At 40.0% G+C, this 19572-nt stretch overlaps 3 protein-coding genes across 3 annotated transcripts; 2 read left to right on the top strand and 1 right to left on the bottom strand.

The window, feature by feature from the left end:
• Positions 1–447: 447 nt before the first annotated feature.
• apoda.2 (apolipoprotein Da, duplicate 2) lies at positions 448–2298 on the bottom strand. Its single transcript, XM_030074926.1, has 4 exons — positions 2176–2298; positions 1805–1926; positions 865–953; positions 448–689 (listed from the first exon to the last, which is right to left on the bottom strand). The coding sequence occupies exons 1-4, from the start codon at positions 2293–2295 to the stop codon at positions 448–450; spliced, it is 573 nt and encodes a 190-aa protein (XP_029930786.1). The 5' UTR covers positions 2296–2298.
• A 6619-nt stretch (positions 2299–8917) lies between these two features.
• apoda.1 (apolipoprotein Da, duplicate 1) lies at positions 8918–10935 on the top strand. The gene is made up of 5 exons (XM_030074827.1): positions 8918–8947; positions 9166–9303; positions 9730–9851; positions 9967–10052; positions 10408–10935. The coding sequence occupies exons 2-5, from the start codon at positions 9187–9189 to the stop codon at positions 10641–10643; spliced, it is 561 nt and encodes a 186-aa protein (XP_029930687.1). The 5' UTR covers positions 8918–8947; positions 9166–9186; the 3' UTR covers positions 10644–10935.
• Positions 10936–11759: 824 nt separating this feature from the next.
• LOC115375734 (COP9 signalosome complex subunit 9) lies at positions 11760–15729 on the top strand. Its single transcript, XM_030075263.1, has 3 exons — positions 11760–11992; positions 12788–12860; positions 15081–15729. Exons 1-3 carry the CDS (start codon positions 11897–11899, stop codon positions 15116–15118), a joined length of 207 nt encoding a protein of 68 aa, XP_029931123.1. The 5' UTR covers positions 11760–11896; the 3' UTR covers positions 15119–15729.
• The last annotated feature ends 3843 nt before the right edge of the window (positions 15730–19572 follow it).

Raw genomic sequence — 19572 nt, 5'->3', positions numbered from 1 at the left:
GTCTGTGTGTTCTGCTGAATGGATAGCAAAACGATGTAAATGTTTAAGATATTGGAGTATAATACAGCCCTATACAAAGCTTAAGAACTGTAAGTACATAGGACTAAAAATATTGTTGGCTATTGTATAGTTGGTACTATATAATACACATATCTATCTGTCTGTTTGTCTATTTATCTACCTATCTATCTATATTTATATATATACATCAAGTACTGACATTTGATTTTTTAACAGCGTTGTTATGCAGACTAGGGGACCCTACAGAGTCATGGCTCATTCATAAAAGACACCACAATGTGCATTTTTTTTCTTTACAGGTTTATTGCACTGACTCTGCATCACATCAACAGAGCAAACCCAAACACATAGCATGCATCACACTACATATCAAGTTGCCCTGTGTCTCGCAGGCCTGCAGACTGAATTAGGAGCATGTCTCTCTGTTTACTGGTTCATGGCTGTGCAGAAGGCCTCGTCCTGGTTGGTGGAGGTCAGCTTGTGCACACTGATGCCATAGGCGGTCATGATGCTGTGCAGCTCCTCGATGGTCTCCTCAGGAAGGGTGGGCTGCCTGCTCAGGATCCAGGCAAACTCCATGTGGAACAGGCCGTAGTCGGTGCAGCCGTAGACCAGGGAGTGACCCTCGTAGTCGCTGGACAGCACCCAGTAGGGACCAGGGGGAGATGCTGCAGGAGAGGGGTGCACTCGAGTTGCAATTAATGCAGAAATAGACACTGATACATTTTCTATTGCTGCAAATCTATCTGTAAAGACTAATTTTACATTCTACAGAGTTAGAATCTGGGTGAGAGTTTAAAACTGTAAAATATTAAAGATTATAGTTCTCTTAGCCGTCCTTACACTCATAGAAGGAAACCTCCAGCTTGGCAGGCTCAGATGGATCCTTGACCTTAGCAGAGCCAGTGATGGAGTTAATGCTACCATCAGCACTGGAAAAGAAAGTAAAAAATTGTATAAATCATAAAACAGCACAAATAATCAAGCTATTTAGTCATTAGAATGTGGTTAGGAATAAAGCATCTTGAAGCTGAGCATGGGCAAGCAAGACTCCTTGAAAGAAAACACAATGAATATTGGCATTGGTTTTTCACTGCAGATTCTTTTTATTTTCTGCCTGCTTCTTCTGTGCCTGTGATGGCTTTGTGGGATCCAGTTACCTTGGCTGCTCTGCCTCTATTTATTCTCTTTCAAAGTCAGCAAGTTGCTGCTCATGAGCCAAGCATGCACTGTGGAGAAAGGAGTGATACAAAAGCTGGAGATCTCAAATTGTATGACTGCTCTCTCCCTTGCTTAAATATTCATTATTTTACCTAAGGTTAGAGTGTATTTGCTTGCAGGAAACATGCACTGAATCTTAAAATGTTTGGATAGGACAAAGGCGATTAACTCCCACTTGCTCCCATGACTGAAATGCCTAGATGTGACCAATTTGAAGTAGGGGCCACTGCTCCTTCCACCTGCTGCTGAACACCTCGTCAAGTTGAGTGACAAATATGAGAGGAACCGAGCAACTAAAAGTAAGGAGAGAAGTTTGTATATGACACTTACTGCCCTCAAGTATAAATATGAATAAGCAGCTTTAAAGGCCCACACCAGTGATTTTGCCTGTTTGCATTAATGTAATATATACAAAATGTATAAACTTAATATTTCTGATGATCTCTACCCAAAGCAAGCTGTCATATTTTATAAATCAGATATTATTTTCATGAGACTACTCGAGTATGAGATCACTCGTGTCAGTGTCTCTGATGCACTGTGTTGTATTAACTGTACTTACAGCAGCTCACTGTTGAGGACGCCAACGACTCCAGGGGCCTTCAGGTTGTAGGTGGCGGTGCCGCACTCACCCCTCTGGAAGACGTTTGGCAGCTTCTGGATCTCATGCCACTTTCCAATGTACTGCAAAGATGGCAGACAGGATACAACGTCAGGCACTGTGACTGAAAACCTCAGTAGGTTGTGAATATGTATTTATAACTGATGATGTATCAGGCGGTGAAGTAGACTATTGTTTTACTGGTTAGTCATCTCCGAGAGCCAGATTTGTTATATTCTGAGGCTGTGTATGCTCCACACTGCATGTAACATTGATTAGTAGGTAAAAAAGAGAGGCGGTAAATAAAAAAAAGGCTAAGGTTTAGTATTCACCCTGGTAACATCAAAGTTCTCCTGAACAGCGGGCTTGGGGCATTTTCCAGGCACAAAGACCTGAGCGCTGGCTGCCACAACACACAGCAGAGTCAAGGAGATCACCTGGACGGCCTTCATCTTATCACCACAATCTGCAGGGAACAAAACAGACAAACATGATCACCGAGGAGCTCGTCCTCAGTTTGACATCAGAAGACTGCTCCGGAGCACAGGGCATCATTCATGCGCTTCACCCACAGAGAGGCAGACAGAGTGGAAGAGGCAGACTCACGGCTCCTGCCTGCTTACCTGTATGTAGTCAGGAGAGCTACCTGCTTGCAGTGAAGTGCAGAGGTTTGGGCTGGTTTTTATAGACCCGCAAGACCTGTAGCTGTAGTACTGACTCCAACCCACCGCCCCTCCTCCGTGTTTACATGTCAGGGTATTGTGATGGAGCGTGTGTGAGAGTTGGCACCTGTTCAAATCGATATGTTGTTCAAACAGGCCTCATACCAAACGCAGGGATGATTGACAGGTAACTGAAGCAATGTGATCTACCTATCTCTCTATCTATCAGCAGGCTTGTGGCCAGGTCTACTTGAATTTTGACTAAACAAAACCACGACAGCTCCTTCTTTAGTCTGCTGCCACACGTTCCCTCATTAACAATCTAAACCCGACACAATGGACATTTTTCAGCTCTTAATCATTTTGTGATGAGCAGAGTGGGTGAGGGCACTTTCATTTTATTCAGTTTTGACCTTTGACTTCAGGGAGCAAATACAAAAACACACCCTGTGACTGTAAACAGTAATTTCCTCTGACATTTTTAGAAATATAAAAACACGGTGATTTTAGGGCATGGGTCCAGAATGGCTTGACAAATTAGAGTGTACTGATGAATACATTTTGTCAGTCAGAGTTTGCAAAATCATTTCAGCAGCATTTCAAAGGCTTTAATATGGTTTGTACAGTAACTTATCAGATTCTCAGCATACAGATGAAGATTTCTAATGGACACATTTTAACACCTTAAATTTGTATTTTATCTTAAATTTACTGTTAAGTAGCTTCATTGTTAGAAAAAAAACAAAACAAAACATTTTTTCCATATTGCATGACAATGTCACATATGTGGTGTGCTGACTGCAGCACTTCCCTGAAACTACATCCCACTTACACTGAGTGAAATACTCACACCCAAGAAGCCATTGCTTTATGGCTGCAGCATTACATCAAATAGAAAATATAGATGTCTTGTGCATCATTTTATACACATATCCCTGTAATTCAGCAAGACATATTTGGTATCTTTGGAAACACTGAAAAATTCTCTTGAATAAAGAAATCTGGCTCTAAATCCGAATTTACTGTAAGATGAAGTTCTGTGCATTTTTAACAAAAAATAAATGATATATATGACCAGGAGTCCCTGGGAAAAGAGATATTGTATCTCCTCCTTCATGGATGAACAACAGATAAATAAAATGACAAGACTGAGCAGGTTTGCAATGAGTAGAAAAGCTTACATGAAAACATACTGTAATGTATTGTCTAATGCAGGAGTAAGAAAGCCCTTCCAAAGGAATTATCTTCTTAAAATGTCTCCTGCTCGAAAAAAAATATATCTGAACTGCAGATTTAACTGAGATGAGGCGGTAAACTACTCATGACAGTACGTCTCCATGCTGTGTGAAAAAATGCTGTGTGAATAACACATATATTTTTCATGTTTGACTCAGTGTCCTTGGTATTCTTTATCTTTGTAAAGGAGGAAATTCCCTCACAAAGAAATGAAAATTAAATATTTTACCATTATGTCCTTAAATATTTATGATCTTCCCTGCTGCCCTCATTGTGCTGTGTTTCCTTGCTCAAGCCTGCTGAGCATTTGAGTACAACAGCGTCTTGAGTTGCTCACTAAAAAGCACCATGACCAGTACACAATGTTTGGAAATAGGGCTTTAAATATTAAGCAGAATGGGACACACTTAAACACAGGAAGAGCAGTTTTCTAAGATTCAGCATCCAGATTGAAAATCATTTTCTGAAAACCAGAGTTGACATGTTTTGGACGAGCAGGATGGATACTTGAGATGGCGCTCAGGCTCTCACTTGTTTTTATTTACTCATCACCAAAAGGGATCAAAGAAAACCCAAAATCTGAGCTGCTGCTGCTGCCTGTATCAGTTTTCTCCTATTCAGACGCAAGTGCAGTCTCCAGTGCACAGGCATCTATCTTCCTGCTTCAGTCCACATGCTCCTCTCTCAGCATCCACTAAAACACACACAGATACAAACAAAGGTTAATTGGGCGCAGATGCACCATGTTTTCCTGATGGGCCGCTCGCACAATCGCTCTCTCTGCCTCTTGACTGCACGTTTAATCCCTGCCCTGCTTGTACACAAAGCTTTAAGGGCCTTGAGTTATCTCCTGCAATGGAAATGGACTGCTGCAGCTGAAGGACTGAGCAGTCCTTGGCAGCTTATCAACACGGGATTGCACAGGAGTGGGAGAGAAGGCAGAATCCAGCGCAAAGCCAGAGGATACAAAGTGCTCATTAAAACCATCCACCATTTAAATCAGCAGTATAACCATTGTGAACACAGAAAAGCAATCCATTACTGCTTAATTGATTTCCACATTTCAGCAGGAAATACAATCCTTTATGATATCTGTGAAACCAAGGATGCAGTGTTTTGGCACTGAAAGCATCACCAGCATTTAAATTCACGGCCAAGCCTGTGGAAAGCAATAGATTTAACCCCCAGTTTCCATGGGACTATTGATATTGTGATTCTCAGTGTGGTAAACTGTTACAGAGTGAAATTGCTGTCTCATGACAATCCAAGTCTGGGTTCATACAATACCTTCACAACAACAAATATGTTTACTTGCTTCCTGCTGCCGTTAGACCTTGTAACAAGGACACCGCCTGTGGATCTGAGCGCAAAATCTTTTTCCCAAAACTCCCCCCAAAACATTATGAAGCAGATATTCCCTTTGATTCAAAGAAAATGCCAGAGTTGTCCAGAGATGTGAACATCAAAGACTGACGCATTCCATTTTTATTCAAGCAAGGGGCTTATGTTTCTTGTTTATTTCTACTTGTAATCTAAAAATGTATCAAATGCACAGCTTCTGTTCTATTCCCCTGATTGATTTGTGTGTTTGATCTTAGGCAAAACTCCTCTCTAAAAAGCAATTTCATATCGTTTGGTTAAAATGTAATCTGTCATTGATTTGTAGTGTTTTACATAAACAATGTGTTCCCAGGTCAAAAAAAGTTCACTCATAGTAAAACCCCTGTGATTTTTTTCTGCCATGAGGCGCTGGAATTTCACCTGCGATGCCCTATGACCTCCCAATGTGACACATTCCCAGGCATGTTTGACCACAACCCTCAACATAAAGGCCAGAGGAAGCTTATCTGTGTTAAAGTATAAACCACATACAGTATCTGACAGAAATACACCACTTAAACAAACTCACCCCACTTGACTTGATAATACATGTGGACAATGGTTACCACACAGTTTGTTGTATAAATACAAAAGGTTATATAAGTTATGGAGTGGGCCTCATTCATCTAGCTTAGAAGATGGAATTCATTCTCTATAATAAGAAAAATATCACAATTTTGCTTAAAATCCAAATGCAACTTTATATGAAAAGTGAGAGCAAACAGTAAACCTCAAGAATGTGATTTTTTAACACTGAAGACATTGTAATACATGTCCTAAAACCACATAACAAAGCATTGAAGTCTGTAATGCTTGCCCTCAGCACGGACGCCGAACACAATGTGTGTTATGTCTTTAATGTATTAATAAAAATCATTTTAGATGCATAGTTTTGATTGTTTTTCAAATTTCCCAGTCCAATTGTTTGGTGATCCTCACATCAAACATGAATAGCTGATAGCTCTTTGGGTTTCAGCTCCCTCATTTAGGTAATTATAGAGTAATTATGGTGTTATGCTACTAAAAAAATGGAGATGAGTATTAATTTATCATAATTAGTGATGGATTATCTTTGTGAGATAGCCAGTGGGGAAAATGCCATTTGGTTACTCGGAGATTTCTCTCTCTCTCTCTCTCTCTCTCTCTCTCTGCTGTCCCTCAACAGCAGGGACGTTCTCAAGCAGTGTGTCTGTGTGAGAGAGATGTGTAGGAGGTTGTGTGTGTGAGAGCAGGTTGTATTCACTACCAGATGTTAAACGAACACAGTGTGTGTACACAGGTGCCGGAGCCCTGGGTGTGACCTCGTGTGTGTGGGTATGAGTCTTTACTGTAGAAGTCATGTCACGCTGCCTGTCAGTCATAACTACATGAACTTCCCCACCTGGGAACAGGAAACAGTCATTTTGACATGAAATAGCTGGGAAACTGAGGTGTTATTAATGACGTTAATTTTAGGTTCAGTTCCATTTAAGGGGACCAGAGCCTTTCCAGTGAGTCAGCATGAACAGCACCAGGACCCAGACTCTGTTTGACCCAACACCTGTGTTTACCTGCTATTTCATATAAAAATGGCTGCTGTGAAAAAAAAAAAGCTCTACTCCACAGAAGCTGAATGAAATAGAATGGTAATTGAACTGTTTGCTGTGGTCATTTGGCTGGTTCAGAGTAAAAATGATGAGGGTGGTTAGTTGCCATGGTGACAAGGCATGTCAGTCGGGCATACAGTGTGTCACACTAGCTGGAGAACCGATATGTTGTGCTGTGGCGGCTTGCTAAAAGCAGTAATCAGCGTTAACATCAATTGGTCCAACAATACCCAGCTCCCCTCCTGCAGCAAGATGGAGCGCAAGATGCCTTTCGGGCTCCACGGCTCGTCTAACCGCTGCTGTAAAACCTCTCACCTCAGCGAGTCAGTCAGCTCTGCAAGGCGGTGTGTACAGTTAACCTGGTGCATTGGCCATACTTCACTGTAATGGCATGTATGCACATAAAGGAGCTTCAACCATCCTGCTGCGATGAGTGGAATGGGAAGGTCTGCTCTACTCAGTTCAAGCTCTGTGGTCTGTTCCATAAGAGCATAAGAAGCACCAAAAGTGGAGCTACCAGGTTTTCTTTCACCTGACGTTGAATATATTTGGATTAAATGTGAAAAAATACAGAAATTATCTCCCTGTCTGTGCATTCCCATTACGTCACTTAAAATTCTACATCACCTTGATATCTCATGCATGTTCCCCCATCTCAAGATGAAGATGTGGGTGCTGCTGGGTCTCTCTGTGATGTCTCTCTCTGAACTGACCGGTCGAGCCCAGATCCTCCGTCCTGGGAAATGCTTATGGTGCTTCCTGTTCAGCGAGGCTTTGATGTGTCTGGAATATGGCACAAAAAAAAAAGTTTCTCCCTCTGAAGTGTCATATTTAGCTGAAAGTGGAGTCTTTTGATCTTCTTTTTTTTTAGTTTAACCTTGTTTGTAGCCAGGGGGCTTTGTCTGGAGCCAGACAGCATCAAATAGTTTGTACAATTATTTATCAGTGTTTGGTTGAACCTGCTTTGAGTACAAAACAGGCAGGAGTGGTTTTCTGCATCAGGATATTGCAGATGGTACCAGGAAGGGTTCGACCCACATGAATTTTTGAATACCGACATAGATATTAATATCAATTAAATTTAAAATTTTAAAAATAAGTGGCCAATATTCAAAACTCTTTCGTTTACATTTTTTATGCCTACGTACAGTATTCAGTGAATGACCATACACTTTGGGTTTTGCAACATACTGGCATGTTTGTGTATTTTGCTACAGTTGGATGAAGACCAACTGTTTTCAGCTTTTCATGAATATAAAACAACAACCAATTTTTTCAGACAGATTACCATGTGTTTGTGAAAATTTAACATGAAATGAACATCAAATTTTAATGGCTGTCATGGGTCCAGCATCCTGAGACTCGCGTCAACTACATGAAAACATTCAGTCCAAGGGAGAAAACTGAAAATCACTCAGTAAAAATGTGACTTTTGATTCTGTATGCATCAGCAGCCACAATGTTCTTGTGTGTGTGTGTGTGTGTGTGTGCGTGTGTGTGTGTGTGTGTGTGTGTGTGTGTGCGCATGTGTGTGTGCTAGTACAATCAAAACCTGAGGAAATGGCCCAGAGATCCTGCTGTGCAGGAAGTCAATTTCTCTGAAAGCGAAAGCACTGCTGAATCAATAAGCATTTTAAATAAGAACTGTTTGCATCCTTGTCATTCTGGGGCCCCGAGATTTTAAACCATAAAAACCAACATCTTATCGTTTCATATTGGTTCATGTCAGGGTTCCCAACTGCTCTTTTTTACCCAACAGTTTTCACCACATATAATGAGAAATCAGTGTGAAATGGTCATAAGAGAAATAATCAGTTCCTATCAAATAGCATAGCTTTGGCTAAAGGCACCAACACAATAAATGTAGGGTAGGCTATAATCATTCAGTCAGTCCAGTCATCTGTCAAATAGAACTCACTGGACACTATAGGACGATTAAACCCTTGTATGCTCCTGCACCAGATATCCTAAGGAAACAAAACAAGAATGGAGAGGCCCTTCCATCTAAGATAGGGTTACTTCCAGATTGTTTTATAACATTTCTACTGGAATGTCCCCCATGACTTCAATTTGCTAATGGCTTGCTTCATGTCAGAAATAAGGCTGGCTCTGCACAAAGGCACCCATTGATGAGACAGGCTTCTAGTGTCGCAAAACCTCGCAGACAGCATCGTCTCTAATACATCCCCAAGTGTTTCTACCGGGGAGAGACCGCAACTCAGTCGCACCAGGCCACAGAGGTAAGACTAACATTTTTGCTGATGTGTATAAATGGTATAACAGCTCCTTGATTGCATAGTGTAAATTTGCCAAAATCAGTGGTGTGTTTGGTGCTTTGTTGTGCTTATGGGGCATCCAAAGCTGGAGGATAATTTTTAAAAATTGTTGGGCATAGTCTTTTACCTTTAGTGTGTCATTTAGTGAGATGTTTGTATCCTGTTGGTGCTAATCCTCTCAGGTGACCAACACCCCTTTCACCATGAAGCCATCCTTCGGTCTGGTTCTTCCGTTCCTTCTCCCCCTCATTGCGGCCCAGGTTCCCCACTGGGGCCCGTGTCCAGAGCCGGCCGTCCAACCTGCCTTCAACCTTAAACAGGTACCACCACAGGGCCACTTTTCAAAGATAATATTGAATCAAACTGGTGGGCCTGATGTTTGATGGTGTGATACACTGCTGAAGCTCTAGGGCTAAAATGCCTGTGTCCTTTTTACTTCCCTGCACTGTGCTGGCTAGTTTTAAAGAGGATTTCTTTCCTCTTGATCATTGTGCCAAATAGACTTTTTGATTAGTAAACCAGTGGTGAGCAGTATGTCATCAACAGCTAAAGCCAGAATTGGATAAAAATAGTAGGAAAAATAGTTTGGAATGATCTGTTGTTCCAACTTCTTGATTATTATTTAATAAGGATTTGGGAAGTGTTTTTTTTTTTTTTTCATTTTTCTAATTTCAGGAGAACGCCATGCTTTCCACTTGAGCCATGCTACATTTCTTTGAGCTCATGCATGATTTTTGCCCTCACAGTTCATGGGTAGATGGTTTGAAATTGCCAAATTGCCGGCCCAGTTCGAGAAGGGAAGGTGCATTGAGACCAACTTCACTCTGAAGCCAGATAACTCCATTCGAGTGGTCAGCTCTGAAATACTGTGAGTCCTTATGTAACTGCATGATGCAGTATAGTGTATGTGGCGTCAGGTAATATGTGCACGGTGTATATTTCTGTTAACCTGACATGAAATTTCCCTGCCTGGAATACAACAGGAAGGGAGAGTTGAGAAAAATTGAAGGGACTGGAGTCGCAGAGGATCAGAAGAATCCTGCCAAACTGGGAATAACTTACTCATACGGTGAGCATGAATACATTCTCTACACTATCTAAAAATGGGTATTTGTGTGTGTGTGTGCATGTGTGCATGTGTGTGTAGGTAGGGGTAGGGGGTTGAGAATGCCAGTGGGTATACTATCGGCTAGAGTATGTCTCTTCACTGCCATCTTGCTTTTTTGACCTCACAGCAGGCAGATAATTACATTTTCTCTGTTCGAAACAAAATGAGATCAGTGGAATAAGTTTCATGTGATCTGTTTTTGATCGTGTTTTACTCATCTTCGCCTGGTGCGTGTTTGCCTTTGTCCATGTGTGTATGCATGTACATCCTGCTGCGTGTTCATCATGTGTATCCTATACCCTTGTCCAACAAATAGTCCTGCCCTACTCTCCCTACTGGATCCTGGCCACTGACTACGTGAACTCGGCCCTGGTGTATTCTTGCACTGACATCTTGAGGCTCTTCCATGTCGACTTTGCCTGGATCCTGAGCCGAAAGCGAACCCTGCCTGACGCCACCGTCGAGCGAGCCAAGGACATCTTCACCAACAACAACATCGACGTGAGCAGGATGATCGCCAGCAGGCAGCAAGGCTGTGACAAAACCCTCTGACTCACATCTGAGCGATGAGCAGCACTGGAAACGCAACACAAGATGGCACTGTTGTAAACAGGGAACACCTGGGGAGATGTTCATATCCATGACTAATCTTTGAGTAATTATCAGGCTCTCTATGTAGTGAAGCTTAAAGCCCTCAAAACTTATTTTACCAACATTTTTATTTTTGTTGAACAGCACTTACCCAGCTTTTCATGTTAATAAAACTTCTATGGCATAAATTCATTATATACATTATACTAAGTAATGTGATGTAAATTATTAAAGGACTTTGAAGATAATGGCATAAATTTAGACTTCTTTGAAAATATTATTTTTATTGTTTATTGTAACTGAATTTGTGACATCACCAACTGGAGATTACAGATTACCCAGCTTTTTAATTTAACACTACATCAGTGATTGTGACAAAACAGGCTGTGGAAAACATTCTGCACAGTCTTAGCCATTTATAATGCTCTTTTTGGCATAATAACAATGGTTGCTATTTCAATTGCAGTATGAAGCAGTGGAATCACATCATATGACATGATAAATGATAATGCCTAAATCAGATGTTTGTCATGCCACAAACTGCCACAGAGATTCTCATTAGAGTCATTAAAACTGTGCTGAAGTGATATCATGTGAGTTTGACTGAGCTGCTTCCTTCCCCTGCCTGTTCATACTGATCATATTTTCATACTGCCTCTCCATGAACATACTGCATAAATATCAGTGCGCTGTGCTGATCTGGAGTCCTAGGGCCGGAAACACATATATAGAGTCAAAAACAGAATTCGATTTTATATCTGATGATGATGATGATGATGATGATGATGATGATGACTGTAGTTGTTGTTGTTGTTAAGATACAGAAGGATTGCATGGTCACAGCCTGACATCTGTAATATTTCCCCCTCTAACAGTTCAAATAACGTGCCATGTCATCATGTAACAGTCATATCAGTCAAATGTATTTGACCTGCTGACTATAAATACATCATAAGAATTTGGAGAGTCGATTTGGGGGGATTTTTGTGCGTTTATTGACAATAACAAAGAATTGTCTCATCAATATGTTTCATCGAGGCGAGGCTGTGTGAAAACCTACTGCGGAACCTTCGTTGCTTGACCGAGTTTTCACCTCGGTATTATTTTCATCTGGCGCCGCGTATAATTTTCGCCACCGCTATCGCTAGCTAGCAAATCCGTAGGAGTGTGACATTGAAGTGGACGAAGAAAAAGGACCGTCGTCTGATTCATCTATGCCACTAAAGGATCAGTCAAACTCGACCGCCATGAAGCCAGCAGTTGACGAGATGTTTCCTGAGGGTGCCGGGCCCTACGTGGATCTGGACGAGGTCAGCTAGTCAGCTAACTTCACTAGCTTGCTAAGTAACATAACTCGGGATAGCATCACTTTCTATTTAGCTTTCATTGCGATATAATATGCAGTTTTCATATGTCAGCGGGCTTATGAACGTTAGGAGCAACGACTTGGCTTGTTCTTTTGTTTTGTCGCAGAAGTTTTTGACTCTCAAGATTCAAGTTTTGATTACGCAGCTACAGTTAGAGTTAGTGACGCGGCATTAGCAATGGCATTGAAAACGGTAATGAATGAACTTATGGCCTACATGTAGTACACTGTAGGCTTATATAACTGTGCAGTGTATTCAGTAGGACTTAGGAAGAGTGTGTTCACTTTATCATGAAGCCTTGGTGTCATGGTGGCTGTCAAAGTGCAGTGACGCCATTCATTCAAATTCATTTAAAGCGCCCTAAGTAAGGGGTTAATGTCATGTGGACCACATGACATTAACCACAAGTATATTGTTCTAGATAGTGGCAAACGATGACGTAATTTGGCGAGTTTAGGATACTAATTACAGTAGTTGACCAAAAAGTTACCATTTGGCTGTAGTAATAATAGGAAAGTGCATCAGTGAAGAAGTAATGCTTAAAAAAAAAAAACAAAAAAAAAAAAACAGTTTGACTTAACTGTTGGATTTTTAATATTTGGAGGACATCATATGAACACATATGAAGATGAATGAACTCTGTCAAGCAGAAATAACCCTCATCTGAAGGGTGGGAATTGACAGTTTATAGGTTGTTTTGCTGCTTTGAGTCTGAGATGCATGTTTGTGCTCTGGCAGGCTGGGGGAAGCACAGGACTGCTGATGGACCTGGCTGCAAATGAAAAGGCAGTTCATGCAGACTTCTTCAATGGTAAAGACCTCCGCATGTTGATAAAACCATCAAAATATTGAATTGTTTTATGTAAAAGTTAAATCCAATTTAAGACTCTCAGCAGTGACTGACTAAAGCAGTGAGAATCCCAGATTAAAACTAAATCCTGGAGATCCTTGTGTCTGCATACATTGTTTATTCTCACTACTGACCTTACCTGTGCAATTATCTAAATCTTTTCAACAGGAAATGATGGCTTACAACAACTTTGGCTATAATGTATTTTAAGAATATCACCAACACAAGTATCCTTGCAGAGTATTTTTGCAAAGATCATTTGAAGTGAAGTGAGGAACAGTCTGTCCATCATCTTGAAATGGAAAATTGTCGTTCAGGGCAGACTGAATCTATTAGTGCATGCCTTCTTTTCACCCCTGGGCGTCGGAGTGCAGTTGGCTGAGCAGCAGGAAATGTCTTTACTGGCCCCAAAACATTCTTTCTACCCCGTCCCCCTTTTACAAACTGTGTTTTATAATGTAGTGTGATCTCTGTCCCGAGGCGCAGCTACATCAAACAGCCATGACTTCTCACCATATGCAACACAGACTCTATGCAGACATCCTCGGCAGGAAAGCTCATTTAGGGAGCCAGGCTTTATTCCCTCTTGATAGAGAATGTGTGCAGCTTTGCGGTATCTTCGCTCAAGGAAATTGGCTCCCAATTACCCCGGCTTATATTTATATAATTAATTTACCAGTCAAGTGGCATGCTTCCTAAATTCCTATCACGGTAACGGAACTAAAACTGATGTTCCAGTTTGTGTAAATAATTTGTGCTGTTCCACAGTCTTGAGAAACACTCAGGCAACAGAAATTCCAAGGTAATATTTAAAAAAGCATCGACTGATTAGCTTAACATGAAAGTGACCATGAAATGTGTGTGGAGCACATTGAACCGCCAAGCCTAAGCATATTCAGAATATTGAATTACTATGATAGGCACACATTCTTAAAAATGTCTCTTCATTCCAGGCATGGTTTAATTTGAAGTTAAAACGCCTTCAGTTTGATCAGTCATTAAATAAACTTGATTGGTTGCATACAGTTTCTGGAAGCTATTTTCGCACCGCAGTATGAATGTTTATTCAGGCCTTTTAATTAAGGCAGGCAGGTCAGGCTTGAAAGCTTATACTGCAGAATATGAGTCATTCCATATCATGTAAGATCAGAGGATCAACTTATATTGACAAATAATGTTAAATATTTAATCATAGTGGGCAGTTTTGTGTGATAGTGTGTGCTGGAGTACAGAGTTTTAGTACCCACATTCTTAATGGCATTCAGTGGAGGCACTCAAAAATGGATATTTAACAGCTGCCTTGCATCGTGGCTCTTAAAATGAAAATATCATCCCTGCAGTTTGCCTGCAGTACAAATGCAGAACGTGACATAGGCCGTTTTTGTCACCTCTAAGTACCTGTCTTTCGTTGGAAGTAATGTTTTCTTTGGCCAAGGCTTTAATTTGGCTCAAAATATTGTTTTTCTGTTGCGTTGTGTCTTGGATTTGTTTTGTGTGTCTAATGACACCTCTTTAAAAGGCCAGCTTGTGCAAAATACAGTTTGGAGGAAGCACAAATTCAGAACTGACATTCAGTCTGCATATCATTAATAACATACAAGGTATTTCACTTTATTAAGCCCCCATAGACCACTTTATTTACTCTTTATAAACAAGTACATCCCACTAAAATGTGCAGCGATCTTTAATCAGGCAAATAATAGAATACAGATACCATTCTAATGCATCTTTGAGTGGTATGTACATAGTATGAAATGGCTTTATAGGAGGCACACTAGACCACTGAACAGTATATTATATGCATAAAAATGTCCTTTCCATGGTTTTTAGTTAGTAAATCAGTGTTTAAAGGTAGGCTTCTAGCAGAAGCAGAGGATGTGGCACTTACTTCCTTGCGTGTTGGTACAGTTCTCCTACTGACCTCCGACCTCACAAACTGACAGGCCTACAGGAAGGACACCCAGACACCTCAGCAAGTGCATTCCCAGATCCTTTTACTTTTATCACCCTGCACCTCTCTGACCCACCAACCTATTAGGTTGCTTTATGGGAAAATGGCTGACTTGCAAAAAAAAAAAAAAAAAAAAACAAAAAACAGTTTGAAATACAGCCATCTCTGTCAAACTCTGTTATGTAACTTATGTGTAATGATACCAAATGCATTTCTGTTTTCTCCCACAGACTTTGAGGACCTGTTTGATGATGATGACATCCAGTGAGAGCTTCCCAGATCATCAGTATTTGTAGAGATGGATGATACTCACAGAACTCCATGTCTTTTTTTTGTTGTTGTTTTTTTTTTTTGGGAAGACAAACTAGCCATTGACAGTGTAATGACATACAATTTCCTTTCATAGGTGTCCTAGTTTTAGGCTTTTAAAACATTCTTAAAAAGCTGCCACTGGCTCCAGATGTTGTGAAATTCTTAAGATCCCAAGGATTCCTCCATATACGGTATGTTAAAATTATGAGCTTCTATCGTGCTCATGCCTTCAACTGCTTCCAGACTGGATTGCAGGTTTCCGTGTGCTGGAGAACACCTGTTAGAGGCACATTTTGAGGGTAATTATAGATATGATGGCAGAACCTCCTATGCTGTCAACCTTAAACACACTGCAGATGACATATGAGAAATGATGGTTTACTAAAATGGCTCAAATTATTTGTAATACCACATATAATAGTCAAATATATGTTTGGTTTTGACATCTACCATGTGTCGTGTTTGTTCATGACATTGTACATATGTATAGTTGCATCCTTGTCAATATGTTTGTGGATGATTTGTATGTGTGAAGCAGAGGAAAAAATAAATGTGCTTTATAAATGACGTAATAAGTTTGTGTTATTCATTTAACATGTATTTAATACTTGGGAAAAAAACATTGTGCGAAATTTCCAGTTAATCAGGTGTTTTTTTTTTTTTGTTTTTTTTTAATATATATATTTTAATCAGGTTCTTGAGTTGTCCCAACACAACCAAAACATCAAGCCTCAGGGTGTGCTGCAGTTAATTTCAAGTATGCAGTGCAAAATCTAAAAGCAATCTTTCCCAGGTCGGTGCGGACTCGAGGCACCTGGAGCAGCAGCCGGTCCTCAGAGCAGCTGTGATAAACTACCTGTCCAGTCAATAAACAACATAAGATATGAAAATAACTTTTGGAGAAGAGTTTTATAAATAAACCAAAACCAATGCTTATCTCTTCTCACAAGAGAGAGCCAGTCTGCTTTTTGATAGAAAATACAATGATAAGAACCACTGACATTTTTAATTATAAATCAAAACGCTGTAATAGTAGATAGCGGCTTAAGAGTAGAGACTGCTCTATGTCCATAGATTACATCACCATAGTCTAAAACAGAAATGTTGCCTCAATGGTGAAACAAGCCTTATTTTGATCCTGAAAAGTAAGCTTCATTCTTAACCTGTTGGTAAAAATAATCATAAATAACTTTGTCTTCCACCCATATAACTAGTAAGGTGGGTTATTGGCATGGACCTAACCGGTAAAAGTGCAACATACTGCATAACACTTGGGGAGACTTTTAAAATATATAACGTTTCAAATTGACTAAAAACAACTGATTTACAAAATTCCCTACTCCAATTTATTAAACCAGAATTAGCACCATATGAAAAAGCACCATAGGGAAATGAATGATAAAAACACTACATATCAATAGAAGGGGGTAGAGAATTGATCCAGCATTGCAAAAATATTAATCAACTATACTAATTTCCAAATAACTAACTTCTAAATAATATTGAGAAACTTCTGGATTATGAGCACCATTTAAGGTCCTAACCTGCCAGTCACTGTAATTAATATTTCTGATTTTGTGCAGCAACATATATTTTTTAGTTTTATCTGCAAGCAGCACAAGTTTAAGACATTTGTAGAGTACTGAAGGCAAACTGCAGGTTTTTTGATCATAAAAAGCCAGCTGTATTGGAAGAGAAATGTCTTGCTCTTATGTACAAGACAGTGTTATTAACATATAGAGTGAAGGAGATGGGACCCGAGACTGAACCCCAGGTAAACTCCTTAAATTATGTTTGAAAAACTCTTGAGTGTTCATCATCCAACACTACACACTGAGATCTATCTGACTGGTGGTTTTGAAACCAACCACAGGCTGCAGGAGCTGGGCCAAAAACAAAAGTTCCTGTAATACCAGGAAATGATAAATTTTATGAAGGTCTACAAAAAGAACAACAGGGTGTTGATTACTGTCCAAAACTGACACAACACCCTCTATATCCTGTGAAGAAACAGAGAAGGGACTGTTCAGCCTTGAATCCAGACTGCTGACTGTTTCCAATAGAGTAGAAAGGAAGGCTTTAAAATGATTCTTTATTAAACATCCTGAAAATCTGGCAATGCACGACCTTAAATGACAGCAAAAATCCACACAAAATGTAGGCCTTATTTTTATGCTGAACAGGTCAATCAATAGTTGTGAACATGAACAATATTTCTTTCTGAGCCATAGACCAGGGATCCAGGTTTCTATCTGTGATGCCTGGCTCGCTGACAGTGAATGACAGACTGACTGAGAGAATCAAGAAATGTTTAAGCCTCTGCAGCTTTATTTCACATTAGCGTCAGTGCCAAGGGAAAGACGCACCTCAATTCCAAATAATTTACGCTGGTGCTGGTGTAGCCTAAACTGGAACTTCACTGCACACAAACATACATTAGAGGACCACACACAGACTTGTCTTGCCATTTGCAAACAGATGCCCAACGTCTCAGGTTCACACCTTCATCTGGGGCGAAACAGAGAAGATATCTCCAAAAAACTTTAAATATTACTATATATTTAGAGCCCAAAATCACAGTTTACAGTCTCAAAATGGCTTTTCAGGTCCATCACTACACAACAAACAAGACAGGATGACACCCATTGACTTAATCCTCATAGTGGGCAAGAAAAAAAAAACAGGATGGAACTGAGAAAAATGGAAGAAAACGTGAAAAGGACTACGGAGAGGGGAGACCCCTTCATGGCCAGATGGGTGAGCAATAGGTGCCAACCCAATGGGCAAATTACCAAAGCAAGGCATTCCATTGGACAATTACAAAAATTACATTTCCCATCACCTTTGTTGCTCAGTGATTACATAGACTGCACTGTTGTATCATCAGTACCATGGCCATCAAATGGGCCAGAGTGAGGATAAATGTGAAAAACAGAAAAAAAATATATATATAAAAAAGAAATATTCCATAATTCCATATATGTTATAAAGAAATCATCCCAAATCAATCTCCTCATTAAGTTTGTTTGGTGAGGCTGTGTTCAAATGATGTATCCAATAGGTTTCACACTGTTTAAAAAAAAAAAAAAGTCAAGATTACCACCACATCTAGGGCAGTTAACCTCCTCTGTGCCCTGAGAACATAGACAAGAGTCTGTAAAAAAATTCTCCTGTCCCTGAAAATTAAATATCTTTGGTACTTTCACATCCACAAACTCAGACTCATTTATTATCAAAGCAGCTCCATGTTTTGTATTTTGATGATATTACAGGTAAGAGTTTTGTTAGTTGCTGTTTTGCCTTTGGAAAAAAACAATTGCTCTCAGTTCTGGGGAAAAAAAAAAAAAAAAAAAAAAAAAAAAAAAACTTGTTCAAGATCACAGAAATAACCCAACTTATGTTCAAGGTTGAGTGCTGCCTTCATTAAACAGCTTAGGCTTTTGTTGCAAACTTTTTGTTTTGGTTACATAATCTCTTCGATTTTCTTCTGCACTTTGAATTATTAATGATTGCAGAGTGATCTGCTTTTTATCAACTATTTGTATTTGAAGTACAACTTGAACACAAGCAAGAGACCACAACTGTGAAAGCAGTCACATGAAAGTGGTTGTCGGCCATCATCATTTTTTACAAGGGTCTGCTTTTTTAATGAGCTTTTCTTTCACAAGTAGCACATGAGATGCTTTACGGGTTCTTAGCACAAATTTAATTTTCCATGCATAGGGAAAAAATCTCTCTGTTGACTGTTGAGCCTCTTGAAGATGAGGAAGACAACCATTTGTCTTGATTTGTGACAGCCCCGGTTATTCTGATATGGATAAATTACAGGGATCATGGCTAAGGCTGGGTTGTCATCAGTCATTCTGGTGTGACACATTCCTTGAAGATAGATTGCACAGAATAGCGGCATTTAGGATCTGATTTGAAGATTTTTTTAATAGACTGGTCTTTGATTTGATGTTTTTATTTTATTCAGATTCAATACCATAACCAAGTCATCCAAGAAAACTACACATGCCGGTCTACAGTGATTATTACAATTTGTCTCTACCAAGACAGACAAAGACTGTCTTGAGCACAGGTCTGCTGTGCTGACTGACATTATTTTTAGCTAATGCTTGCTGGTTTCCATAGTTTCCAATACATATTCGACTGAAGCAGGCTGTTGGCTGCACGGACTACGTGGCACATCCAGGCAGCAACACCCAGCTCTAAGCAGCCAGGCTGGCCCTAATGGCTTTACCTTATCCAGCAGTTCGTTTCATTAGTTGCACTCCCTATGAGTCCTGCTGCCCTAATGACTCCAGCCACCTCCACATTGCTAGAGGAAAACTATGCATCTGCAAGAGAGAAGGATTTATAGAAATGTGGAGAAGAATACTTGTTTTCTCTTTGACTGGCATGCACTTT

This window comes from Myripristis murdjan, chromosome 17 (genome assembly GCF_902150065.1).
Source record: "Myripristis murdjan chromosome 17, fMyrMur1.1, whole genome shotgun sequence".
Lineage (NCBI taxonomy): Eukaryota > Metazoa > Chordata > Actinopteri > Holocentriformes > Holocentridae > Myripristis > Myripristis murdjan.
This window is presented reverse-complemented; position numbering and strand designations above follow the sequence as displayed.